The sequence below is a fragment of the Leptopilina boulardi genome, unplaced genomic scaffold, assembly GCF_019393585.1.
Source record: "Leptopilina boulardi isolate dan_hultmark-lab unplaced genomic scaffold, ZJU_Lbou_2.1 LbouV2_342, whole genome shotgun sequence".
Taxonomy (NCBI): domain Eukaryota; kingdom Metazoa; phylum Arthropoda; class Insecta; order Hymenoptera; family Figitidae; genus Leptopilina; species Leptopilina boulardi.
In genome coordinates this window covers 1424995-1445820 of record NW_026137910.1, presented here as the reverse complement: position 1 = coordinate 1445820, position 20826 = coordinate 1424995, and the positions used below count along the sequence as shown (strand labels likewise).

Here is a 20826-nt window from a genome sequence, read left to right as displayed (position 1 = left end):
AACCAAAAATATTTTTAAAAAATTCAAAATTCAAAAATTTTTGAAAAATTCCTAAAATATTGTAAAAATTGTTTGCCCATTATCGGGCTAGGCTTTAAAATTTCGTAAAAAGAAGTAGTTTTTTTGAAAAAATTTTGAAAAAAACCGATTAGTACGTCAAATGAGAAAAATGACTTTTTATCATTAAAACTCAAAAATATAATAGTAATATCGTTTAAAAAAAAATTTCGATTTTTTTTTTTAAAAGTTCGTTTAAAAACACACATTTTGAAAAAAACGGAAAAAAAGACTTAAAAATTAGTATACTAAAAGAAAAAAAAATCGGAGAAGCAATTGTAGATGGGCTAACACTTTGGCGTGGAATACATTAAATACAAAAATTAGTGCTTCGAATAAAAATTATTTAATTCACATAAAAATTAATTGATTTAAATAAATTTGTTTTGTTTAATTATTTAATAAATATTTCTTATTTTTTATTAATAAAATAAATATTAAGCTGGATAAAAAATAATTTACTTTTATTATACTTGGCACAACTCTATATTTAAAAAAAAATAAATAAATAAAAATTTTCTAATGAATCTTTTTTGTAAAAATTTATGTCTATTTTATAAATTCTCGAATAACTTTTCATTCTAATATGGAAAATCTTAAAAACTCAGGGAATATTTTTCTTAATTAGTAGTAGACACTTTTTTGTTTATATTTTAAATCATTACAATAAGAATTGTAAAAAATTACATAGATTTATCGACACATTTACATAGAATTAAAATACTGTATATACAATTGGATTTTCGTTTTTATAATAATTATCTCATTTTTTTTCATTCTGCATAGATATATAGACAAGATAGCTTATCGCTGTCAAATAATAATTTATATTATTATTTGATAGCGATTATTATTATTATTATTATTATTATTATTGATAGTAATAATAATCAAAATCAATACTTTGATTTTATCATTTTTTTAAATAATAAAGAATTCTGGCTGTTCAATGAACAATTTGTTTCTATATATAATACTTAAAGTAAATATAATATTATTTTCTGCTTTTTTTTATATAAAAAAGACGTAGAAACTTTTGTCTGTAATAAATAATTGGAAATTTTTTAAAATTACTAAACAATGGTTTCTCTAGCTTATTCTCTAATCTTAGACAAAAATTTGTTTTCTTACATTTCACGATGCTTCAATTCATTTAAACAATTAATTATTAGTTAGAAATAATTAATTCTAACACGGTTTTCTAATAGTCAGTAAAACGTTATAAAATTGATTTTAATCAAAAAAAAAAAAATTACAAAATATTTTCATAATAAAAATACAATTAAAATTTTCATAAGTTAATTGTTGAAAAATAAAAAATTTGGTTATTCATTAGACATTTTGTTTAAAAATTAATAATTAATTGACTAAAATCAATATTTTTATCAATTAATCGACTAGACGATAATATTAATTTATACATCAATCTTTGCAGAGGTAAATATTATTCTTTAAAAAATACATGTACATATTTTCGTCAAAATTAAATGTAAAAAAAAATTTAATTTTTTTAAATCTATAAAGGTTTTTTTTTGATTTATAAAAGAGTTTGTGATTTCAATACACAAAAAATTTGAAAGAAAAAATTAATACCTACACACCGGTTTCTGAAAGAGTTAATAAATATTTCCACATAAAAATTTGATATCAAAAAACATTTTCAAGCAGTGCATGTAAAAATGCTATAAGTAATGACTTTTATATATACCTATATATATATAAGATTCTTACGATAAAAATATTGTAGGAAAAATAGTTTTTTAAAAGATATTTTTAAAGATACACTTTTTAAAAAGCGAGTCTTACTTTTTCCACAATATTTTTATAAATATATAGAAATGAATAAATTATTTCTCCTCCATATTTTGAATTAAATTATTTGACTTTTCTTCTTGAGGCACCGAGTTTTTTCAATCTCGTATTCCTCATATGTTTCATCATAGTATACATACCGGGTAAACACAAAACAAGAAGATAAATTCTCAATACACTTGGAAAATGAAAAGCAAAATTCCAACTATTTGGCATGGAGACGGTGAATTTTAATGTTTCCTCAAAATATGGAATATTACGAAGAATAATAATACTTTCACAAAGAAAACCAAGTGGATAAAGCGGTATCCACATTGTATATCTCATCCATGTTAAAATTGTTATTTCAACATTTAACAATTGACTCAAATAATATGGATATCGAACAATTTCAATAACTGACCATACAACGAAAACATAAAAAACAACGGGTTTAGTTTGCATTCTTGGCTCGGCCTCTATCATACAAAAAAGAACAAATGTACGACCTGATATTTGCAGAAATGGTATAAATGCATTTCCCTTTACGTAACCAAATATTGGATGCATCACTTCTAGATATTGGAGAATTTGCACAAATTTCATTATACTTCCCACTATTTGATATGTGTCTTTCATTGAATCTGAAAGTTTATTTATTTTTTTTTAAATTCTTTTTTTCATTCAATCTAATTACAAATTTCTAAAACTGATCTTTAGGGTAGCCACTAATTTTTAAAAATTTTGTCTCCCGGTAAAAATGAGCGATTTTTTCTTAAGTTATAATTTAATTGTGAACAAAACATTACTTTTATGTAATATGCAGTTGTAAATGATATAAATTGGTTCAAAAACACTATGAAAATTAATATATTTTGATTTGAAAAATCTGTTTCAAAATTATCGTTTTATCCTTCAAAAAAGATCTTGATGATTTTTTCAAATTCTTTCATCAAGTCACATTTACGAAATATAAATTTTTCAAAATAGTGGAGAATTTAAATAATTTTTTATTTTTGAATTCTCAGAACTTCCTTAAAAATGCATCAATTTTCAAAGGTTTTTTTTTTCAAAATTTGTGTTTTTAACTCAATTTTTCAAAAATTTCATGCAAAAATTTATACAATTAAATTTTACTATATTTTTTGTAATTTAAAATTTAAAATCTTGTTTTTAAAACTGTTTGTATATTCTTCGATTTTTTTAAATTTTCAAAAAAACTACTTCCTTTTAAAAAAATTTTAAACCTGGTTTGGTCATGGGAAAACAAATTTTTCAATATTTTCGGAATTTTTTAAAATTTTCGAAATTTTGCATTTTTTAAAAAATATTTTCGGTTTTTTTTTTGCATTACGTATTTTGATGCGCTGATTATGAAAATCAGAGTGACAATATCCAAAAATTTGATTTTTATGCTAAAAACCATAAAAAAAAGTCCTAAATTTTTTATTTATTGGGTAAAAAATATGCAAAATTTTCAAAAAGTGCATAAGATATAAAAAAATGTATTTCAATTCAAAATTTCGAAAGTTTTAAAAAATTCCGAAAATATTGAATAAATCATTTTCCGACGACCAGAGCAGGCTTAGAATTTTTGTAAAAGGAAGTAGTTTTTTTTAAATTAAAAAAAAAGAAATGGAAAAATGCAAACAATTTTAAAAACAATATTTTAACGTTTAAATTACAAAAAATATAGTAAATTTTAATTGTATAAATTTTTGCATGAAATTGTTGAAAAGTTCAGTTAAAAACACACATTTTGAAAACAAAAAAACTTAAAATTGATACATTTATAAGAAAGTTTGAAGAGCATTCAAAAAAGGAAAGATCATTAAAATTCTTAAATTTTGAAAAATTCATATCTCGTAAACAGCTTGATGAAAAAATTTGAAAAAATCTCTCGATGTAAAATTTCATTCCCGCTTTTTTCTCGGTTCTCCCGGTTAGGTGGCAAACCTGATCTTTTAAAAAAGTCAATCCATTATATTTCATTTAAAGTCGTTGCGACCTATTTTTAGAAAAATTTTCTATAATTCTTAATTATTGTTCATATAGGTACAATTCATTTTTTTACAATTATTTAATGTTATGTGATTTTTGATTTCACATGTAAATATTCTCCTTAGGTTTTCTCGCAAAATTCTTGAACGATTGATCTAAAATTTTGTAGAGAACTCAAAAATAGTACAAAGACTCGTTTTTATGTATAAGAGTATTAATATTTTGTTAAAAAAAAATCTTTATACCTATTTTTAAATTCTCCACAAAGTTTTAGATCAAATTATCAAGTAATTTACGAGAAAAACCTACGGAGAATATTTATATCTGAAATCAAAACAATCACATGACCTTAATACAATTTTTATACCTTGGAATTAAAATTTTTAAGATCATAATTAAAGAGAAAAAAATGTTCAATTTCTTCAATTTTTGCAAAAACTTTTGGTGAATTATAATGTATTAATAGAAAAAATTACAATTTTTTTTGTAACTGTTTTTAAAATTAATTAATTACTTACTTAATTTAATTAAAAATTTACAGTACCGTCAACCGGAGCTAATATGGTACACGTTAATTTTTAATTTGGAAAAAAATCATTTCGAAATCTTCAAATTTGACACCTAGCTGTCATTGTAGTGTAAGATTTTGTCAACAAAGTAAAACTATAGTGTTTTTAGTAAATTTGCTTTTAGAAATTAGAATTATCGTAAAAAAAACGATTTTAAGACACTTAAAATTTTTTAAATATTTGTAATAAACTTACAGTTCCTGAGGATGACGGTTTTGCCATTAAAACAAAAAAAATTGTGTTTTTATTTAATTTTTTTCAATTTGACTCGGAGTGATTGATACCATTATTATTGTAATTATAAAACAAAAAAAAATTGCAATTTTTGTACCATAATAACCCCTCGTTAACGGTAATTAATTAAATGAACAATTTAACATATTTTCACTAACCTGGACCATCACGTGAATATTTTATACCCATCACAGAAAGAATATAAAAATATCCAATAAATTGACTTAGATTATAAAATATAAGATAAACCTTCTTATAATCCTCTGTAAAAAAGAAAATTAGTTTTTTGTATGAAAAAAAATATTTTCATTAGTTCCCAAAAGCATCCCATCAAAAAAATTGAAAAATAAAAAAAGAAACTTCCCAATTTTTTTTTTTTTGCAGAATCTAAGACTTTTGTTTGTACATTGTTTATAATTTAAATTTTGTTTGAACTACAATTCCTTTGTATTTGGTAAAAAAAATACATTGAAAGTTATTTTATTTATTTATTTATTTATGTTTAATACGTAAACATTATTTTGTTTTGAAAAAAAAAATTATTTTTTCTTAATGTTTTAAAAAAATATGTAATTAAATGGTGTTTATTTTTCTTTTCTAGTTATTATAATTTTTAATTTAACTTTGGAACAAAATTTCTTCTACGAATTGAAAAAAAAAATTTGTTGTTAAAATGACTAATAATTAAAATTCAGTTTTAGTCAATTTAAAATCCAAAAAAGTCGATTTTTTTTATTTTGATAAAATTTAATTAGTTATTAAGTATTTTACTTTAAATAATTAATGTTATTAGATATTAAATCCATTTTATTAATTACTTAATAAGAATAATTTTATAGGAATATTATAAAGAAAATTTATTTCGAATATTTCAGAATCGAAGACGTAAATTTTTAAAATTTTAATTAAGTAGAACAAATTTCTAAAAATGAGCCAAAAGTTTTGAACGTTCAAATGAACGAAATTTTTTTTGCAACTTCTTTAAGTACGAATTTTACTACAAAATGTTGTTTTAAATATCTAAAAAGAAGTTATTTAATTTAATAATTGTTTAATTTACTGTTTTATTTTACATTGACATCATAATTTTTAATAATTTATGGATTGAAAAAAATATTTCGTTCATTTGAACGTTCAAAACTTTTGGCTCATTTCTAAAAAAAAAAAATAATAAATAAAATAAAAATTCTGATAACAATTCAATTTTAGAGTTTTTTTTGAAACTTTTTTAAATAATTTAATTTTTAAAGATTTATGAATCAGATTTTTGAAATTAATTGATATTTAAGGGATTTATAATTGAAATTTTTTGTGATTAAGAATTTATTAGAAATTACAGATAAAAATTGAATTCCAAAAGTTTTCAATTGAAAAATGCTTTCAAATAATTGAATTTTTGAAGAATATTATAATTAAAATCACTAAATTTTGGAAGAGTTACAGTTGATGACATTTTTAGAAATAATTAAATTTTAGAAGGTTTTAAATTGAATTTTTTGAAAATAATTGAATTCAAGTGATTTTGAATTGAAATTTTTTGTTGATTTCTGTTATTGAAGAATTTATTAAAATTTAAAGAAAAAAATTGAACTTAAAAAATTTTTTAATTAAAAAAAGCTTTCAGATAATTAAATTTTTGAAGAATATTATAAAAATCATTAAAAAGAATTAAATTACAAAAGAATTATAATTGAAATTATTAAATTTCAAAAAGTTTTAGATGGAAAATTTTAAAAGGTTTTAAAATTGAAATTTTTGATAATTTGATTTGTTTTTTAATTTGTAAGCAATTGTTGAATTTCATAAAATTTTTAATTGAAAAATAATTTAATATAAGGTAAATGCCCCAGTCTTCGTCACTTCCTTAGTTACCGTCACTTTCATTGAAAATTACAAAAATTATTTTCTAAAACAAATAAAGATTATGTTTTTTCGATTTTAAATAATTATTTTTATACAAATAATAAATTATAATAATAATTTTTTCAATACATTGCTTAAAATTCTCAAATTACTTATGTGATGATTACTGAAGCAAAGGTGACGGTAACTAGAGCATTTACCTTAATTGAATTTGTGAAGAATTTCATTAAAATTATTAAAAATAATTAATTTAGAAAAAATTTTTAGTTAAAAATGTGTTAAATAATTAAAATAAAGAAGATCTGAACAAGATCTAAACAACATCTGTATTGTATACTAAAAAAGACGTATTTCGTTTAAAAATTTTGTAAAAAAAAAATGTAAAAAAAGTCGAAAAAGTCGTATCTTATTTAAATAAGTCGAAAAAATTCGTATAATCCAAGGTCTGTATAAATTATAATTTATAAAATTAATTTAATTCAGTAAAGTTAAGATTTTTAATTATGTAAAAAAAAATTCAATTTTTAACAATGTACAGACAAAATGAGCCAAAAGTTTTGAACGTTCATATGAACGAAATTTGTTTTGCTACTTCCTTAAGTACGAATTTTATTACAAAATATTGTTTAAAATATCTAAAAAGAAGATATTAATTTAATAATTGTTTAATTTACAGTTTTATTTTACATGGTCATCATAATTTTTAATAATTTATAGATTGAAAAAAATATTTCGTTCATTTGAAAGTTCAGAACTTTCGGCTCATCAGACAAAAGTCTTATTTTATTGATTGTTTATATTACCTCGTCTGTAGCCAAATTCCTCTTTGTGTAATTTGTCATACATATCGGGATAATCTTGTTGAACGTCACGTTTCTCATCGTCATTATCGTCAATATCTTCTGTTTTCCATTTATCAAAATCAATTTTTAACCATGATGGTTTTTGCGGTTGGCTAGTTAATCGTGGCCACCAACCATTTGTTTCTTTTATCAAGACAAAGTCAACTTGTCGATCAATAACTTTATAGTTGCTTTCCTGAAAAATTGTGAATCCATTATATTTTACCTAAAGTCGTTGAGGCCAATTTTTTGAAAAATCTTATAATTCCTAATAATCATTTTTTTTATATTCGTGCAATTTTATAAATACTTAATAAAATTTTATATATATATTTTTCTTGGAATTTGAATTTTTAAAATAATTTTCACAGAAGAAAAGATTCATTTAACAGCTGTAAAAAGTAATTTTAAAAAAAAGAAATACCTTATACATATAATAAAAAATTATTTACTAATTTTCTAAAAAAAAATTTAATGGAAATGTGTCAAATTTTGTCATTTTATAGGTAAGTTTAAAATAATAATAACTTCTTCCAAGAAAAACGAAAAAATCTAGTTATTTTTTTAATACTATATATAAAGAAATACTAATATTAAATAAATAAATACCTCAGGATTGATAGCTGAATGAAAATCGAGACTAAAACCATAATCGTTAGGACCCCTTGCACCTCGTCCATGAGCAAAAAATTTCAATCTTTTTTCCTCAATTTCAACATTAACATTCTGAAAATTATGCATTTTTTTTTAATATTATAGTTGCAATAAAAAAAAGGTAGATATAAAATTACATTGATTATTTTTCGTACCAAAGATGGTATTTTTATTTATATATTAAAGAATGAATTTTTATATTATAGAAATTTTTTTTTTTATATCTCACTATTAAAAAAAAAAAAAAATTAACTTACCCTTGCATTGTTAAGGTCGATTTTAAGCGAAATATGTTCTGATGTTTGGGCCCAAAATACAAATGGACTAAAACACTCGGGCATTGTTTACAAAACTATTAAAAACAAATAATAAAATTTAAACCAGCTAAACTGTGAGAACAATTGCTTACAAAAGATAAAAAAAGAAATAAGTATAGTGAATATTTATTTTTTTCTTTTTAAAATTCAAAGTTAAAATCTATTTAAATAAAAAATTGCAAGTAAAATTGTGATATAACTGTTTTCTCTACAGTAAAAAATTTAATTAAAAAAACATTATTAATTTCGAGGTTAAAAGAGTTTTGACTTTTAAAGGCAGAGATGGGTAACTGGGCTTTCAACTCTGGCACCGAACCCTCAAATGTATCATTGGACAAGAGGGTTGGGAACATATAAAGGTGTTTCTACAATAACTTTATTGAGTTCAAGAAAATTACATTGTTATTTTAACAATGCAATGTTTTTTTTTTTTATTATTTTAGTAAATACAAAAAAAACATTTATTTTTATTCGACCTGGAGACGATCAAAATCATTACACAATGCAATTAACGTTCGATAAAAAAATATATTGTTTAATGTTATTTATAAAAAAAAGAAATAAAAAAATAAACCAATTCCCTACTAAAAGAAAGGGCTCAAAATGGAGTCCATTTTTTTTTTAGAACAAAATCAAACCCAAATCTATAATAAATTTTAATTATTAACATTGTAAAACTTTTAAGGAATAAAATTTTAGATTAAAACTATAATCCTATAACAATAAATATTCTTTTGTAAACTAAGATTAGTTACAACGGGCATGATTTAAATTCGGACTCAAAACGATTCGAAACTGTTTACAGTACTTTTTGAGTCCGTTCTTCTAATAGTTTTTTATTTATAAATTTGCAAAAATTTTAAAATAATTTTCGTGCCTTTGAGGGAGAGTCCAGAATAAGTGGTTTCTGAACGTCGACGTATCATTCTGTCTTTGTCTCTCCCATTGATGTCCCATAAGACAGACGCGTTGCTATCAACGCGTCGACGTTCAGAAACCCGTATTCTGGACTCTCCTTGAAAAATTAATATCATCAGCTGTGACGTTAAGCAAAATATTTTGATATAAATCTGTGCCAGATTCCCATAAAATTAATCCCCAGGATGATAATTTTCGACAAATCTCCAGAGTTGGCGTTATTTTTGGAACTTCTTCACCTGAAAATTGTCAATAAATATAAAATATAATTCATTACAAAACGCACAATACAACTAAGGGTACGGTCACACGACTTTTGGAAAAACCATTCTTGTCTTTCTCCTATTACAGACGCATAAGTTTGTCTCACTCTGCATTTTCCGTCTTTGGGAAATGTAAGAAAATGCAGAGTGAGACAATCTTATGCCTCTGTCTTAGGAGAGAGAAAGACATGAATGGTTTTTCCAAAAGTCGTGTGACCGTACCTTAATAGAGGCTTAAGAATATGTGGGCAAAGGACGTTTTTTTGTGGTTTGAAACTTTCTCTGAAATAAAAAATGATTTCGGGTTAAAATTTTGGAAAAATGATTTAGTTTGGTACAAGAAATCTCGCTATTCTTCTCATTTACTATAACTTAACGCGAAAATAATAAAAATAAAGCAATAAATAGTAAAATAATGTGTTTTATCAAAGTTCATTCAGCGGCCACTCGCTCAAATTGGCGCTGTTTACTGGAATACTGACACACTCAAGCAACGTTGGTGTATGCGCCGCCATGTTTGTTTTCATTTTCACGTGGGAGGTTCTTTAAGGAAGTTCTCTCCCTCCAACGTCAGTCAAATCAATGCCCATTTAAGTTTTCATTTGTATCACGTAGTACTAGCTCAACGCTTGACAACGTTGGATTATATTTCCCTCGTTCCGTTTCGTGTCGTCTGCTATTGTTTGATTTATTTTCGTTAAATAATAATAATAATAATAATTTATTATTTTAAAAATCTTAATTTTTTATAAGCAAATTCAAATTATTATTCATTATTATGAATCTTTGAAGAATATACTATTATATGTATATACTACTTATATTACTTTCAAATTTCGCGCTTTTTCTATACCTAACCTACAAGACGCAACGTTGCCAAGCGTTGTGCTAAGTAATTTCTGATTGTCAAAATACGGTGTTTTTTTAGACAAAATAATTAATTGTGAGCCTCCTAAGCCAGGTCTGATCAATTTTATTAAAAGTAAGTGAACATTGGCTATTAAACTTTATGTATATAAAGTTCCAGTAATATCTTTTCGTCAGATTTTTCACAATTTGAGATTTCAGACCAAAAAATTCAATTTCCCATAAGAACCCGTGTTAAATGTGAAAAGAGAAAATTATTTATATCTTTTGTCAAAATCCACCTAGACCTCTAAAAATTTAACTACATCTTCTTTAAACCATTATCTATCAGTTTATCAAGTTTGATAATTAACTCTTCGTCATTTCTGTTTGCGAGAGAACTTCCTTAAAAAAGAGACCTTCAATTATCGCTCTATAAGAACAGCACTGAACGTGAAAATGATAAATAAAACCTTTTTAAGGCCTTTCTCCAATAGGATCCTAAACTCTTGCGTTGCGTATGCATTGCGTCGGTTGCTATTGGCAACCAATGCTAAAATCAACGCGTCAGTCACACAACGCAAAAGTTGAAGGCCTTTCTCCAATAGGAACCTAAACTTTTGCGTTGCGTAACTGACGCGTTGATTTTAGCATTGGTTGCCAATAGCAACCGACGCAATGCATACGCAACGCAAGAGTTTAGGATCCTATTGGAGAAAGGCCTTTAGGGTTCCGTACACCTTCGGTGTACCGACTACGGAAGCGCCTACGAGTCACCAGCGAACTGTCTTGTTCGCGTCACATTTTTAGCTGTGAAACCGAGGAACGCGTTCGATGGTTTCGCTGTTTCCTTGTTTTTGAGTGACGATAAAACACACTATACGGTTCGATAGTTCGATGGTTCTCTGGTTTTACTTAGTTCTATCGTTATCGAAGTCTAAATTTTGTATTAAAAAAATAAATTTAAATTTAAAAACCGAAATATAATAATATATATTTAAATTATATATTTGAGATATATCAGATATCTTATAATGTGTGCCTAAAAAATTATTTTATTTAAAAATAATAGTACAAAATATTAATAGTATAGTACAAATATAAAATGCAAACAAATCAACTTACTTCAAAATAATATTTTGTACTATTATTTTTAAATAAAATAATTTTTTAGGCACACATTATAAGATATCTGATATATCTCAAATATATAATTTAAATATATTATTATATTTCGGTTTTTAAATTTAAATTTATTTTTTTAATACAAAATTTAGACTTCGATAACGATAGAACTAAGTAAAACCAGAGAACCATCGAACTATCGAATCGTACAGTGTGTTTTATCGTCACTCAAAAACAAGGAAACAGCGAAACCATCAAACGCGTTCCTCGGTTTCACAGCTAAAAATGTGACGCGAACAAGATAGTTCGCTGGTGGCTTGTAGGCGCTTCCGTAACCGACGGAACCCATATAAAGTCGGTTCTACAATGGGCACGTCGCGTACCATGGATTGTAGAGCCGACTTGAAAAGACTCTTGCGTCCGTCCCAGCTTTGTGTCCCCACCCTTAACTTTTACATTTTTGTATATGAAGAACTGCAATTTAGTACACATACGTATTTTTACGTGTAGATTTGAGGAAAAATATAGCAAGACCGATTGGATTTGATGGATACGAGCTAGAAAGTAAAGAAATCGGTTTTTTTCGAAAAAATTGCAAAAAATGACCATGTTCCCCCCTTAACTTCTACATTTTTGTATATGAAAAACTACAATTTAGTACACATACGTATTTTCACGTGTAGATTATTGGAAAAATATAGTGAGACCGATTGGATTTGATGGCTACGACCTAGAAAGGAAAGAAATAAGTTTTTTTCGAAAAAATTGCACAAAATGACCCTGTTCAGTTATTTATATTTTATTTCTATATAAAAAGAGGTTATTATTGTCGGTGTACGGAACCCTCGAATTAGTGCGACTGCAACTCGCACTTGTCCGATTTTTTTTTGAAACATGAACACTTTTTATAAAATCGGCCAACATACCAAGAATTCTCATCTTATAAATGTTCTTAATCCAAAATATTGTCCGAATCCATGCAAAAACGCGATCGTAAAATTGAAAATAAGAAATCGCAGCTTTCATTATTTATTATTTTTCTATTTCCAATTTTGCAATCGCGTTCTTTCATGGATTCGGACAATATTTTGGATTTAGAAAATTTATAAGATGAGAATTCTTGGTATGTTGGCCGATTTCACAAAAAGTGTCCATGTTTTGAGAAAAAATTGTTTTAAAAACAATGTTTATCATTTTCACGTTCAGTGTCGTTTTTAACAGGCGATAATTAAAGGTCTCTCTTTGCCTAAAGAATTTCAGAGACCGTTAAATATTTCTTAATAAAATTGTTCTTTTATCAAATTTCTATTTACCCAATTATTTACTTGAGAATATTTTCATTAACTAAATTCACGTTTATCATAATTTTTATTTAACAAAATTTGGTTTTTGATTTTAAAACTCGCGCTGGAATGTTTCAAATAGGTGCATGATCTTATATGTGAAAGTTCTAACAAATGGAAATTTGAAATTTTAAGGGGATTTTCTTTCAATGTTTCAATTGCTAAAGTTTGAACAAATAAAAATTCAGCCAAGTAAAATTTTTGTTAAATAAAAATAAGTTCAAATATAAATTTTGTTTAATAAAAGTCTTGTCAAATAGAAATTATGTTAAAAATGAATCGAGTTAATAAAAATACTGACAAAAAATAAAAATTCTATAATTTTTTTAATCCACAAACATTCCGACAGGTCTAATGTGGGGAATATTTTGAGAATTTAAATGAAAATTATAAATTTAAAAATGAAAAATTATAGAAATAAATAAAAATTGAAAATTATTATAAATTATAAATATTTGTTAACCTTCAAGAATGCATATAGTTTCAAATTGTGTGTAAACATTTTGAAAGGTAACTTGTTCAATTCCAGTTCGTGTTATCTCTTGGGAAATTGCTTCCAATAGTATTATTTCCATCATTGAACAACACTTGATAGCTTGCACTCGTGAATTTGTTATCATTTCGTTCAAAGCGAATGTTACATCCAACATTTTAACGAAGTCTCTATTATTGTCACATTCTGCAATTTCCGTTGCTCGACGACAAATATCCAAAGCTCTTCGTGCATCGCCGTAAAATGAAGCTACTTTTCTATTTTTAAAATAAAAAAAAAAAAAATTTTTAGGGCACATGAATTATCCATAATAATCATTAGTGATTCGAATTTTTAAATACAAAAATTTACAATTCACCGCGAATATTCATTTGTCCGAAATTCGAAAAACAATCGAAAAAAAGATTTCGTCGCAAATTTAAAAATTAGCCAATCAAAGATTATCAAGAAAATTGTGATTGCGGTTGAATTTTTAAATTCGCGACGAAATCTTTCTTTCAATTGTTTTTCGGTCATTTGGAATTTCGGACAAATGGAAACGCGACGTTTTTAAACTTCTATCAAATAACAATTAGTGGAAATAAAAATTCATCGAATTGGAAATTTTCGCATTTAAAAATTCAAATCCTATAAAATTCTGTTAATCTGTTTTATTTTAATTCATTTAAAAATTGATGAGATGTAAATTTTATAAAAAAAAAAAATTAATTTAAATACAAACATACCTGGCAACAAGTTCAATAGCTTCTAGATTAAAGTCCTTCATATCATTTAGTCTAGTTTTTATGATTTCCATTAATTGAATGTGATTATAAGAATTGAATATTAATCTGGTCAATCCTAAACGAGAGGTGATACGTTTCATTAAAACTCTCTCCGGCAAATCCATTGCGTTGGCAATTGTTATCACAATCAATTGAGAAGTTTTGTGCGTTGGCCAATCCAGAAGATTATAAATCACATCCTGACGTTTAGTGCACAATAGATCCATCTACGGATTTCAACAATTTATAATAAATCAATAGAAAATTTTTGTATACTTAATCATTAAGTTTTTTAAAAACAAAGTTGCAAAACTTTTACTTAAAAACAAAGTTAATTATTTTTTTTTGAAAATAATTAATATATACCGTATAATTAAATATAATTTTTTTTTATTAAAATTAAATAAACAAAAACTATTTGTTAAAAAATAAAAATAATTTTCATAGAAAACACCCTTTAGGAAAATAATAATAAAAAAAATAATTATTTTTTCAATTTAAAAAATTTTTTTTTTTCTAAAAAGTAAAAAAAATTTGCTATGTAAACAAAATTAACAAGGAGGGGGTCCTTTATGTTTATTTCATAAACATTATGCTTCCTCATTGTGTGAAGCAAAAAATTCGCTTCCTCGTGAAGGACGCAATAAGTTTGTCCAATTCAATTGATTGATTTAAAAAATTTCGAGTTAAAAATGTTTTAAATTAATTAAATTTTTTGAAAAATAAAGAAAATTTTAATTAATTTTGAGTGTAACATAAACTTTATATATACGAATCGATTCGTTTTAATGAAAGGAATACAATTATTTTATTCATCAACTTGAATTTTAAAAAAACACAAAATTTTTTAGCTAAAATATGAATTTTCGATTTTTCAATTTTTATTAATTCTCAAATTTTAAATCAAATCTATACTTTATATATTCCAACCAATTCGTTTCAATGCAGGGAATAAAATTACTTCATATATAAACATGAATTGAAAAAAAACACATCATTTTTTAGCTAAAATGAGAATTTTTGATTTTTTAACTTTCATTAATTCTTTAAATTTCAATCAAATCTATACTTTATATATATCAATCGATTCATCTTGACATAAAGAAGACGATTATATTATATATTACCTTAAATTTTTCGATTTAAAAATTTTTTTAATTAAAAAAAAATTTTTGGAAAAAAAATGATAAAATTTTTTTTTTTTGGGGTATTTTTAAAAACCCTCTCGTCATTTTTGAGAGATTAATGTGTTAAATAAGCCTACCAAATTTTACGAGGAAGCAAAAAATAATTATTTTTTCAATTTAAAAAAAATTTGCAAAGTAAACAAAATTAATAAAAATCGATCAATTATGAATATATTAACCTCATCAATAAGCAACAAAGTCATATTTTTACAAACTACAGATTTTGTGAATCTATGATGAAGATAACGTAAAGATTCTCCCCATGAACTTGCGGTTTTAGTTAATTGCTTTTTAATTTGCACGTAGGCTTGACGTGGTTCGGTCAATTTCATTCCATTGATATCAACAAATTCAAATGGTGACAATTCACCCTTTGATACTAATTTTTTCAAACACAATATCACTTCATTAACGGTAGCAGTTTTTCCCGTGCCAGGTACTCCACTGATGTAAATGCATCTAAAAAAAAATTAAACAGTCATTTAATAAATAAATTAATTGTAATAAAAATAAATTAATACACTGAAAAAAAAATAATTTCATTCAAATAATCGGTTACTTGACTATTACCAAATAAATATTTATTTGTATCAAATAATTATTATTTGAGTCAATTAAATGTTATTTGTGTTTCAGATACAAAAATTATTGGTTCAAATACAATTTATTTAATTGAAATAAAATTTTTTTGATTCAAGTAAATATTTATTCGATAATAGTCAAGTAATCGAGTACTTGAATGCAATAAAACTTTTTTTTAGTGTACATATATCTTTTAAATTAAAATTCTTTTTTAGGAAAATTTTTTCTAATTATGAATTCTGTTAATTCGAAATTGCATTAGATAAAAATTCAATGAACTGGAGAATTTGTTATTTAAAAATTCAGTTCAATAAAAAATTATGTTAATTAAAAATTATTTGACATGAAAATTTTGGTTCAATAATAATTATTAATTTTATAAGTTCAGTGCGTAGGAAATATTTATTCGTTCCCAAAAAAAATGAGATAATTTTAAGTCAAAAATTGCATTATTAAAATTTTAAATATAAAAGTCACTTTAAGGGGGGACCGTTGAAATTTCAACCTTTCTAAATTAAGGCTGTTTAATGTTGTCAATTTTTTTTTTTTTGTCAATATTGAGTATTTCAAACTGTAATATACTATGGGAAATTGAAAAACAATTAATTCATTAATAATTTTTTAAGGGGACTTTCTGGTTTAGAATTTCAAAAAAATCGATTTTTTTTTTTGCTTAAAAATGTTCCATAGTATCATAGAATTACTGTCCCAAAACGTTTTTTAAAAAATATGTACAAAAACAAAAGTTATAACAATATTTATGACGGTATGTATTTCAACAACAATCTACAGTTATCTTATTTACATATTTGGTGTTCCTCTTTTATTGATATTAGCTTGAAACATGTTACTCGAGGGTTTTTGGGGTCGCTGATTACGAATTTGATGTCAGTTTTTGAAAATACAAAATGGCGGATCCAATATGGCGGACGAAAAAATAAAAATTCAACCGGATTTGCTTAAAACTTGTTACTCGGGGGTTTTTGGGGTCGCTGATTACGAATTTGATGTCAGTTTTTGAAAATACAAAATGGCGAATCTAATATGGCGGACAAAGATTAAGAAATTAATTAAATTTAGTTGAAAATGGTTACTTGTGGCCTTTTGAGATTGCTAGTTATGAATATAGGCACAAAACATTATCGTTCTAGGAACATCAAATTCGTAATCAGCGACCCCAAAAACCCCCGAGTAACAAGTTTTAAGCAAATTCGGTTGATTTTTTATTTTTTCGTCCGCCATATTGGATCCGCCATTTTGAATTTTCAAAAACGGACATCAAATTCGTAATCAGCGACCCTAAAAACAGCGGGATACGAAGTTCTGTTGTAATAAAAAGTTGTTTGATATTCATGACTCAATGAACTATGTTATAAAAACTTTGAACGCGTTTTTCTCGAAAACTCATTTTTCAAACTGGTACAGAGCTTTTCTCGAAATCTACCAAAACGATTTTGAAATCCCAAAAATTTTTCGATTCTTTATTTAAAAAACTGGGGCCTAAACCTCTAAAAACTCATATTTCTACCCCCTGTGTTTTTATATGGAGGTAAATTGACCCAAAAACACGGCGTTTTTGTGAGTTTTTGAGAAAAATGTACATAAAAAATAAAAAAACCTTTAAAAAAATCGTTTTTGAGGTTTAGGCCCAAGAATAAATCCTTATGAAGAGATTCCCGTTTGGAACTTGAATTTATGTATTACAGGTTGCCCGGAAACTAACGTACCAAAAAAAAGGTATCTTTTGGAAGACGCCACCTACAGCTATGAAATTGAACTAAATACACTCAAACATATTTTTTAAATTTTCTCTACGCAATGTGCTACAATGTCCAAAAATAATTTTTACAATTTCTTTAATACTGTTCTTACAATAAAAGTTTTAAAACCTTCCTTTTTTGTGAATTATAAACCAGAAAGTCCCCTTAAATAAAACCAGAAACATAAAATTTTCAAAAACTAAAAATTTAAACTTCTGGTCTCCCTTTTAAAAAAAAATGGGATTTTTATTTAAAATTCTTCGATTGGTGGTATTTAAAATAAAATTCTTTTTAATAAAAACCTTTTTTTAGGTAAAAATAAAGATTTTCTAATTTAATTCACCGGAAATTTATTAAGTTAACTTTTTGAATTTGAATTATTATTTTAAGGTTTTATTTTAAAATTCAAGGTGAAAAAAATATTTCAAGGTGAATTAAAGGTTTTCAAGGCCGTTGAACATTATGTGAAATTAAAACTAAATGGAATATTAAAATAAAATTTTACCCTCCCATCTCTTCAGTGAGTTTTCCTTTGATAAATGTGAAAATATTATTAAATTCAGCTTCTCGACAAGGCAAGGATTTGGGCATAAAACTGACATGCAAACGAGTTCGAAATTTTTCAATATTTGTTTTTGGCTTAGAAATAATGGAATTTCTCGTTTGCATAGGCGGTGTCAGGTTTCTGATCAAAATACGTCGCTTATGTAGAGTTCCCTTGTTAGATAATTTATTATCTAGTTGGGCAATATTTTTTTTTTCTCTAGTATTCGATTTTTGTTGGCTTTTCGAAAATTTTTTGTTTCGAGGGTTGTAAGTCACATTTTTATTATTTGAATTTGAGGGCTCTCTTTTACTTCTTGTAATCTTCGGCTCTTGTGTTTTGTTTAGCATTTCTTTATTCTCTGATCTAGTATTTGGAGAAGATGATTTCTCTTTACCATCACGGTAATTTATTTTTTTATTGCGAACCCTGAGATTTCTTCCACTTGACGTTTGAGAATTTTCAATATTAAATGTCCTATGAGCAGGAACTATATTTTTATCTTCGTAATTGTCAGAATTAAATAAACTTTTTTGAACTGATTCTTCAAATTTATAGCAATCTTCTTTTCGACTTAAATTCCATTTGGATTGACAATCCATATTTTTACGATGTATCTCTCTATTAAGGCAAATTTAAATAAAAATTAATTTTTATTTAAAAACTGTAGAGGGGGTAAAAAAGGTTCTTTTTTATAAAAAAAATTCAAAAATATTTTTCATTTTCAAAAAAGGGTTAAATTTTGAATTTTTGGAAAATTTTTTTGAAAGAGCAAGAAAAAAATTTTTGAAAACGTAGATCAAATTTTATTTCACTTTTATATAATTTTTAAATATATTTAATTAATTTAATAAAATTAATTATAATGTTTAATAATGTTTTAATTATGTTATATAACTCTCATGTCATGTTTTTAAATAATCAAATGTTAACTTATTTACTACTAGATCAAATGAGAAATTTTGCCACATATATAAATACCTACAATAATTATCTTATATGTATTTGAAAATATATACCTAGATTAAGTAATTGGGTTAATTATGCAATAATTGTTGTTGCGACAACAATGTATAACCTAGAATACGCTTAATTATATTACTTTTGAAAGAATTAATACACTGAACTCTATCTGGAATGCTGTCTGCCATTGATGGTCGCGAGCCGAGAAGAGAGGGCTGATTTTGGTATCCCTCTCCTTCTCTTGCTAAACTGCGCAGGCGTAGTACAATACGTTCCAAAAGTTTAAGGCCTAAGCAGATTAGCAGAATAGCTTCGCGAAAGACGTTCGCGAACGTGAAGCATGAGTTAGGAAAGGACAGAAGTATATATGTATCCTTTTCTATCTCATGCATCTCGTTCACGAACGACTTTCGCGAAGCTATTGTGCGTTGGCCTTTACTGTTAACTGAAGCATTTCGTATGAGAATACGAGGTCATCACGGTACTATTCCTTCGTGGGGGTCATGTCTCAGATTTTTCTCAAAATTCGGCAAATTGTAGTGATAGTGGTGCTAAATAAGTGTACAAATTTTGAATTTGAAATTTTTAATATTTTTCGAGATATTTACAATAACAAATTTGAGCAATATTTTTTAAGTTTTTGATCTATTGTGGACACAACCTAAAGTTGCTTCTCCAATGAGAACGTTTGTAAGCGAATATGAACATGTAGGTTCTGACGTCACATTGTTCTGCATATGGGTGACGTCAGCACTTACACGTTCACGTCGTGTACTAATGTGCCAATGTAGACTCAGCTTAAGTTTGTTCTACAATAAGCGCGTCGGACGTGGACGTACTGACGTTACCCATTTGAATAAAGTCGGTTCTACAATGGGCACGTTTGTACGTGAACGTATACGTTCCGTGCTGACGTCACCCATTGTAGAACCGACTTGAGGACCTGTCCAGAATAGACCAAAACATGAACGTAAACGTAACATCACAATGTATTTTAAATGGATACGTTAGGGTACGGTCATACCTCGGTAGAAGGCGAGGCTACCTGTCTATCATATAATATAACGTATAAGAGTGAGAGAAATAAAAAATGTTCTTATTTCTCTCACTCTTATATGTAATATTACATGATAGACAGGTAGCCTCGCTATCTACCGAGGTGTGACCATTCCCTTACGTTCACGTTCATGTTTTTGGTCTATTGTGGACACAACCTAACGTCAGCACGTTCACCGCGCTTAGTGTAGAAACAACTTTGAACGGGAACGAAAGAATAAGTAAGAGAAGGATAGCAAATATCTATTCTTCTCTCAACTTTAGGTGAGAGTAGAATCAGCATGAAGGTGCTTATATACCTCAAATTTCGATCAGATGAACATTATTTCTGGACCGTGAAAATGCGTGAAAAGTCATTTTCACGGCGGGTATTTTTGAATTGTTTTAAACAAAAAATGTTTTTTTAAGAAATATAATATTAAATAATTGTTTTAATATGTAAGAACACTTTAAAATAGTGATAGAGAGATGATTTGATTAAAAAATTTAGCAAATTTTGCTTTAAAACGTTTTCTGCTACAAGAAAGTGTAAAATGACGATGTTTGTGAAATGGTTTGTACAGTGCTTCTTCCTTGTTAGTGTCTCTCAGAGTTTTGTTTATGTTATGTCGGTTCTTTTTAACTTGTAATAAATAATGAGTGCTGAAAATAAAT

At 25.7% G+C, this 20826-nt stretch overlaps 2 protein-coding genes across 3 annotated transcripts; both read right to left on the bottom strand.

The window, feature by feature from the left end:
* Window positions 1-1526: 1526 nt before the first annotated feature.
* LOC127286050 (very-long-chain (3R)-3-hydroxyacyl-CoA dehydratase) lies at window positions 1527-8625 on the bottom strand. Of its 2 annotated transcripts, XM_051312342.1 has the most exons (6): window positions 8466-8625; window positions 8269-8363; window positions 7967-8083; window positions 7319-7553; window positions 4811-4915; window positions 1527-2492 (listed from the first exon to the last, which is right to left on the bottom strand). In XM_051312342.1, exons 2-6 carry the CDS (start codon window positions 8350-8352, stop codon window positions 1933-1935), a joined length of 1101 nt encoding a protein of 366 aa, XP_051168299.1. In that variant the 5' UTR covers window positions 8353-8363; window positions 8466-8625; the 3' UTR covers window positions 1527-1932. The 2 variants fall into 2 exon arrangements, with proteins under 2 accessions (XP_051168299.1, XP_051168298.1); XM_051312341.1 differs by having other exon boundaries at window positions 8269-8625.
* Window positions 8626-9124: 499 nt separating this feature from the next.
* On the bottom strand, window positions 9125-19281 carry LOC127285882 (origin recognition complex subunit 1-like). The gene is made up of 6 exons (XM_051312088.1): window positions 19173-19281; window positions 18115-18774; window positions 15447-15726; window positions 14042-14307; window positions 13287-13573; window positions 9125-9485 (listed from the first exon to the last, which is right to left on the bottom strand). The coding sequence occupies exons 2-6, from the start codon at window positions 18753-18755 to the stop codon at window positions 9319-9321; spliced, it is 1641 nt and encodes a 546-aa protein (XP_051168045.1). The 5' UTR covers window positions 18756-18774; window positions 19173-19281; the 3' UTR covers window positions 9125-9318.
* Between the last annotated feature and the right edge of the window lie 1545 nt (window positions 19282-20826).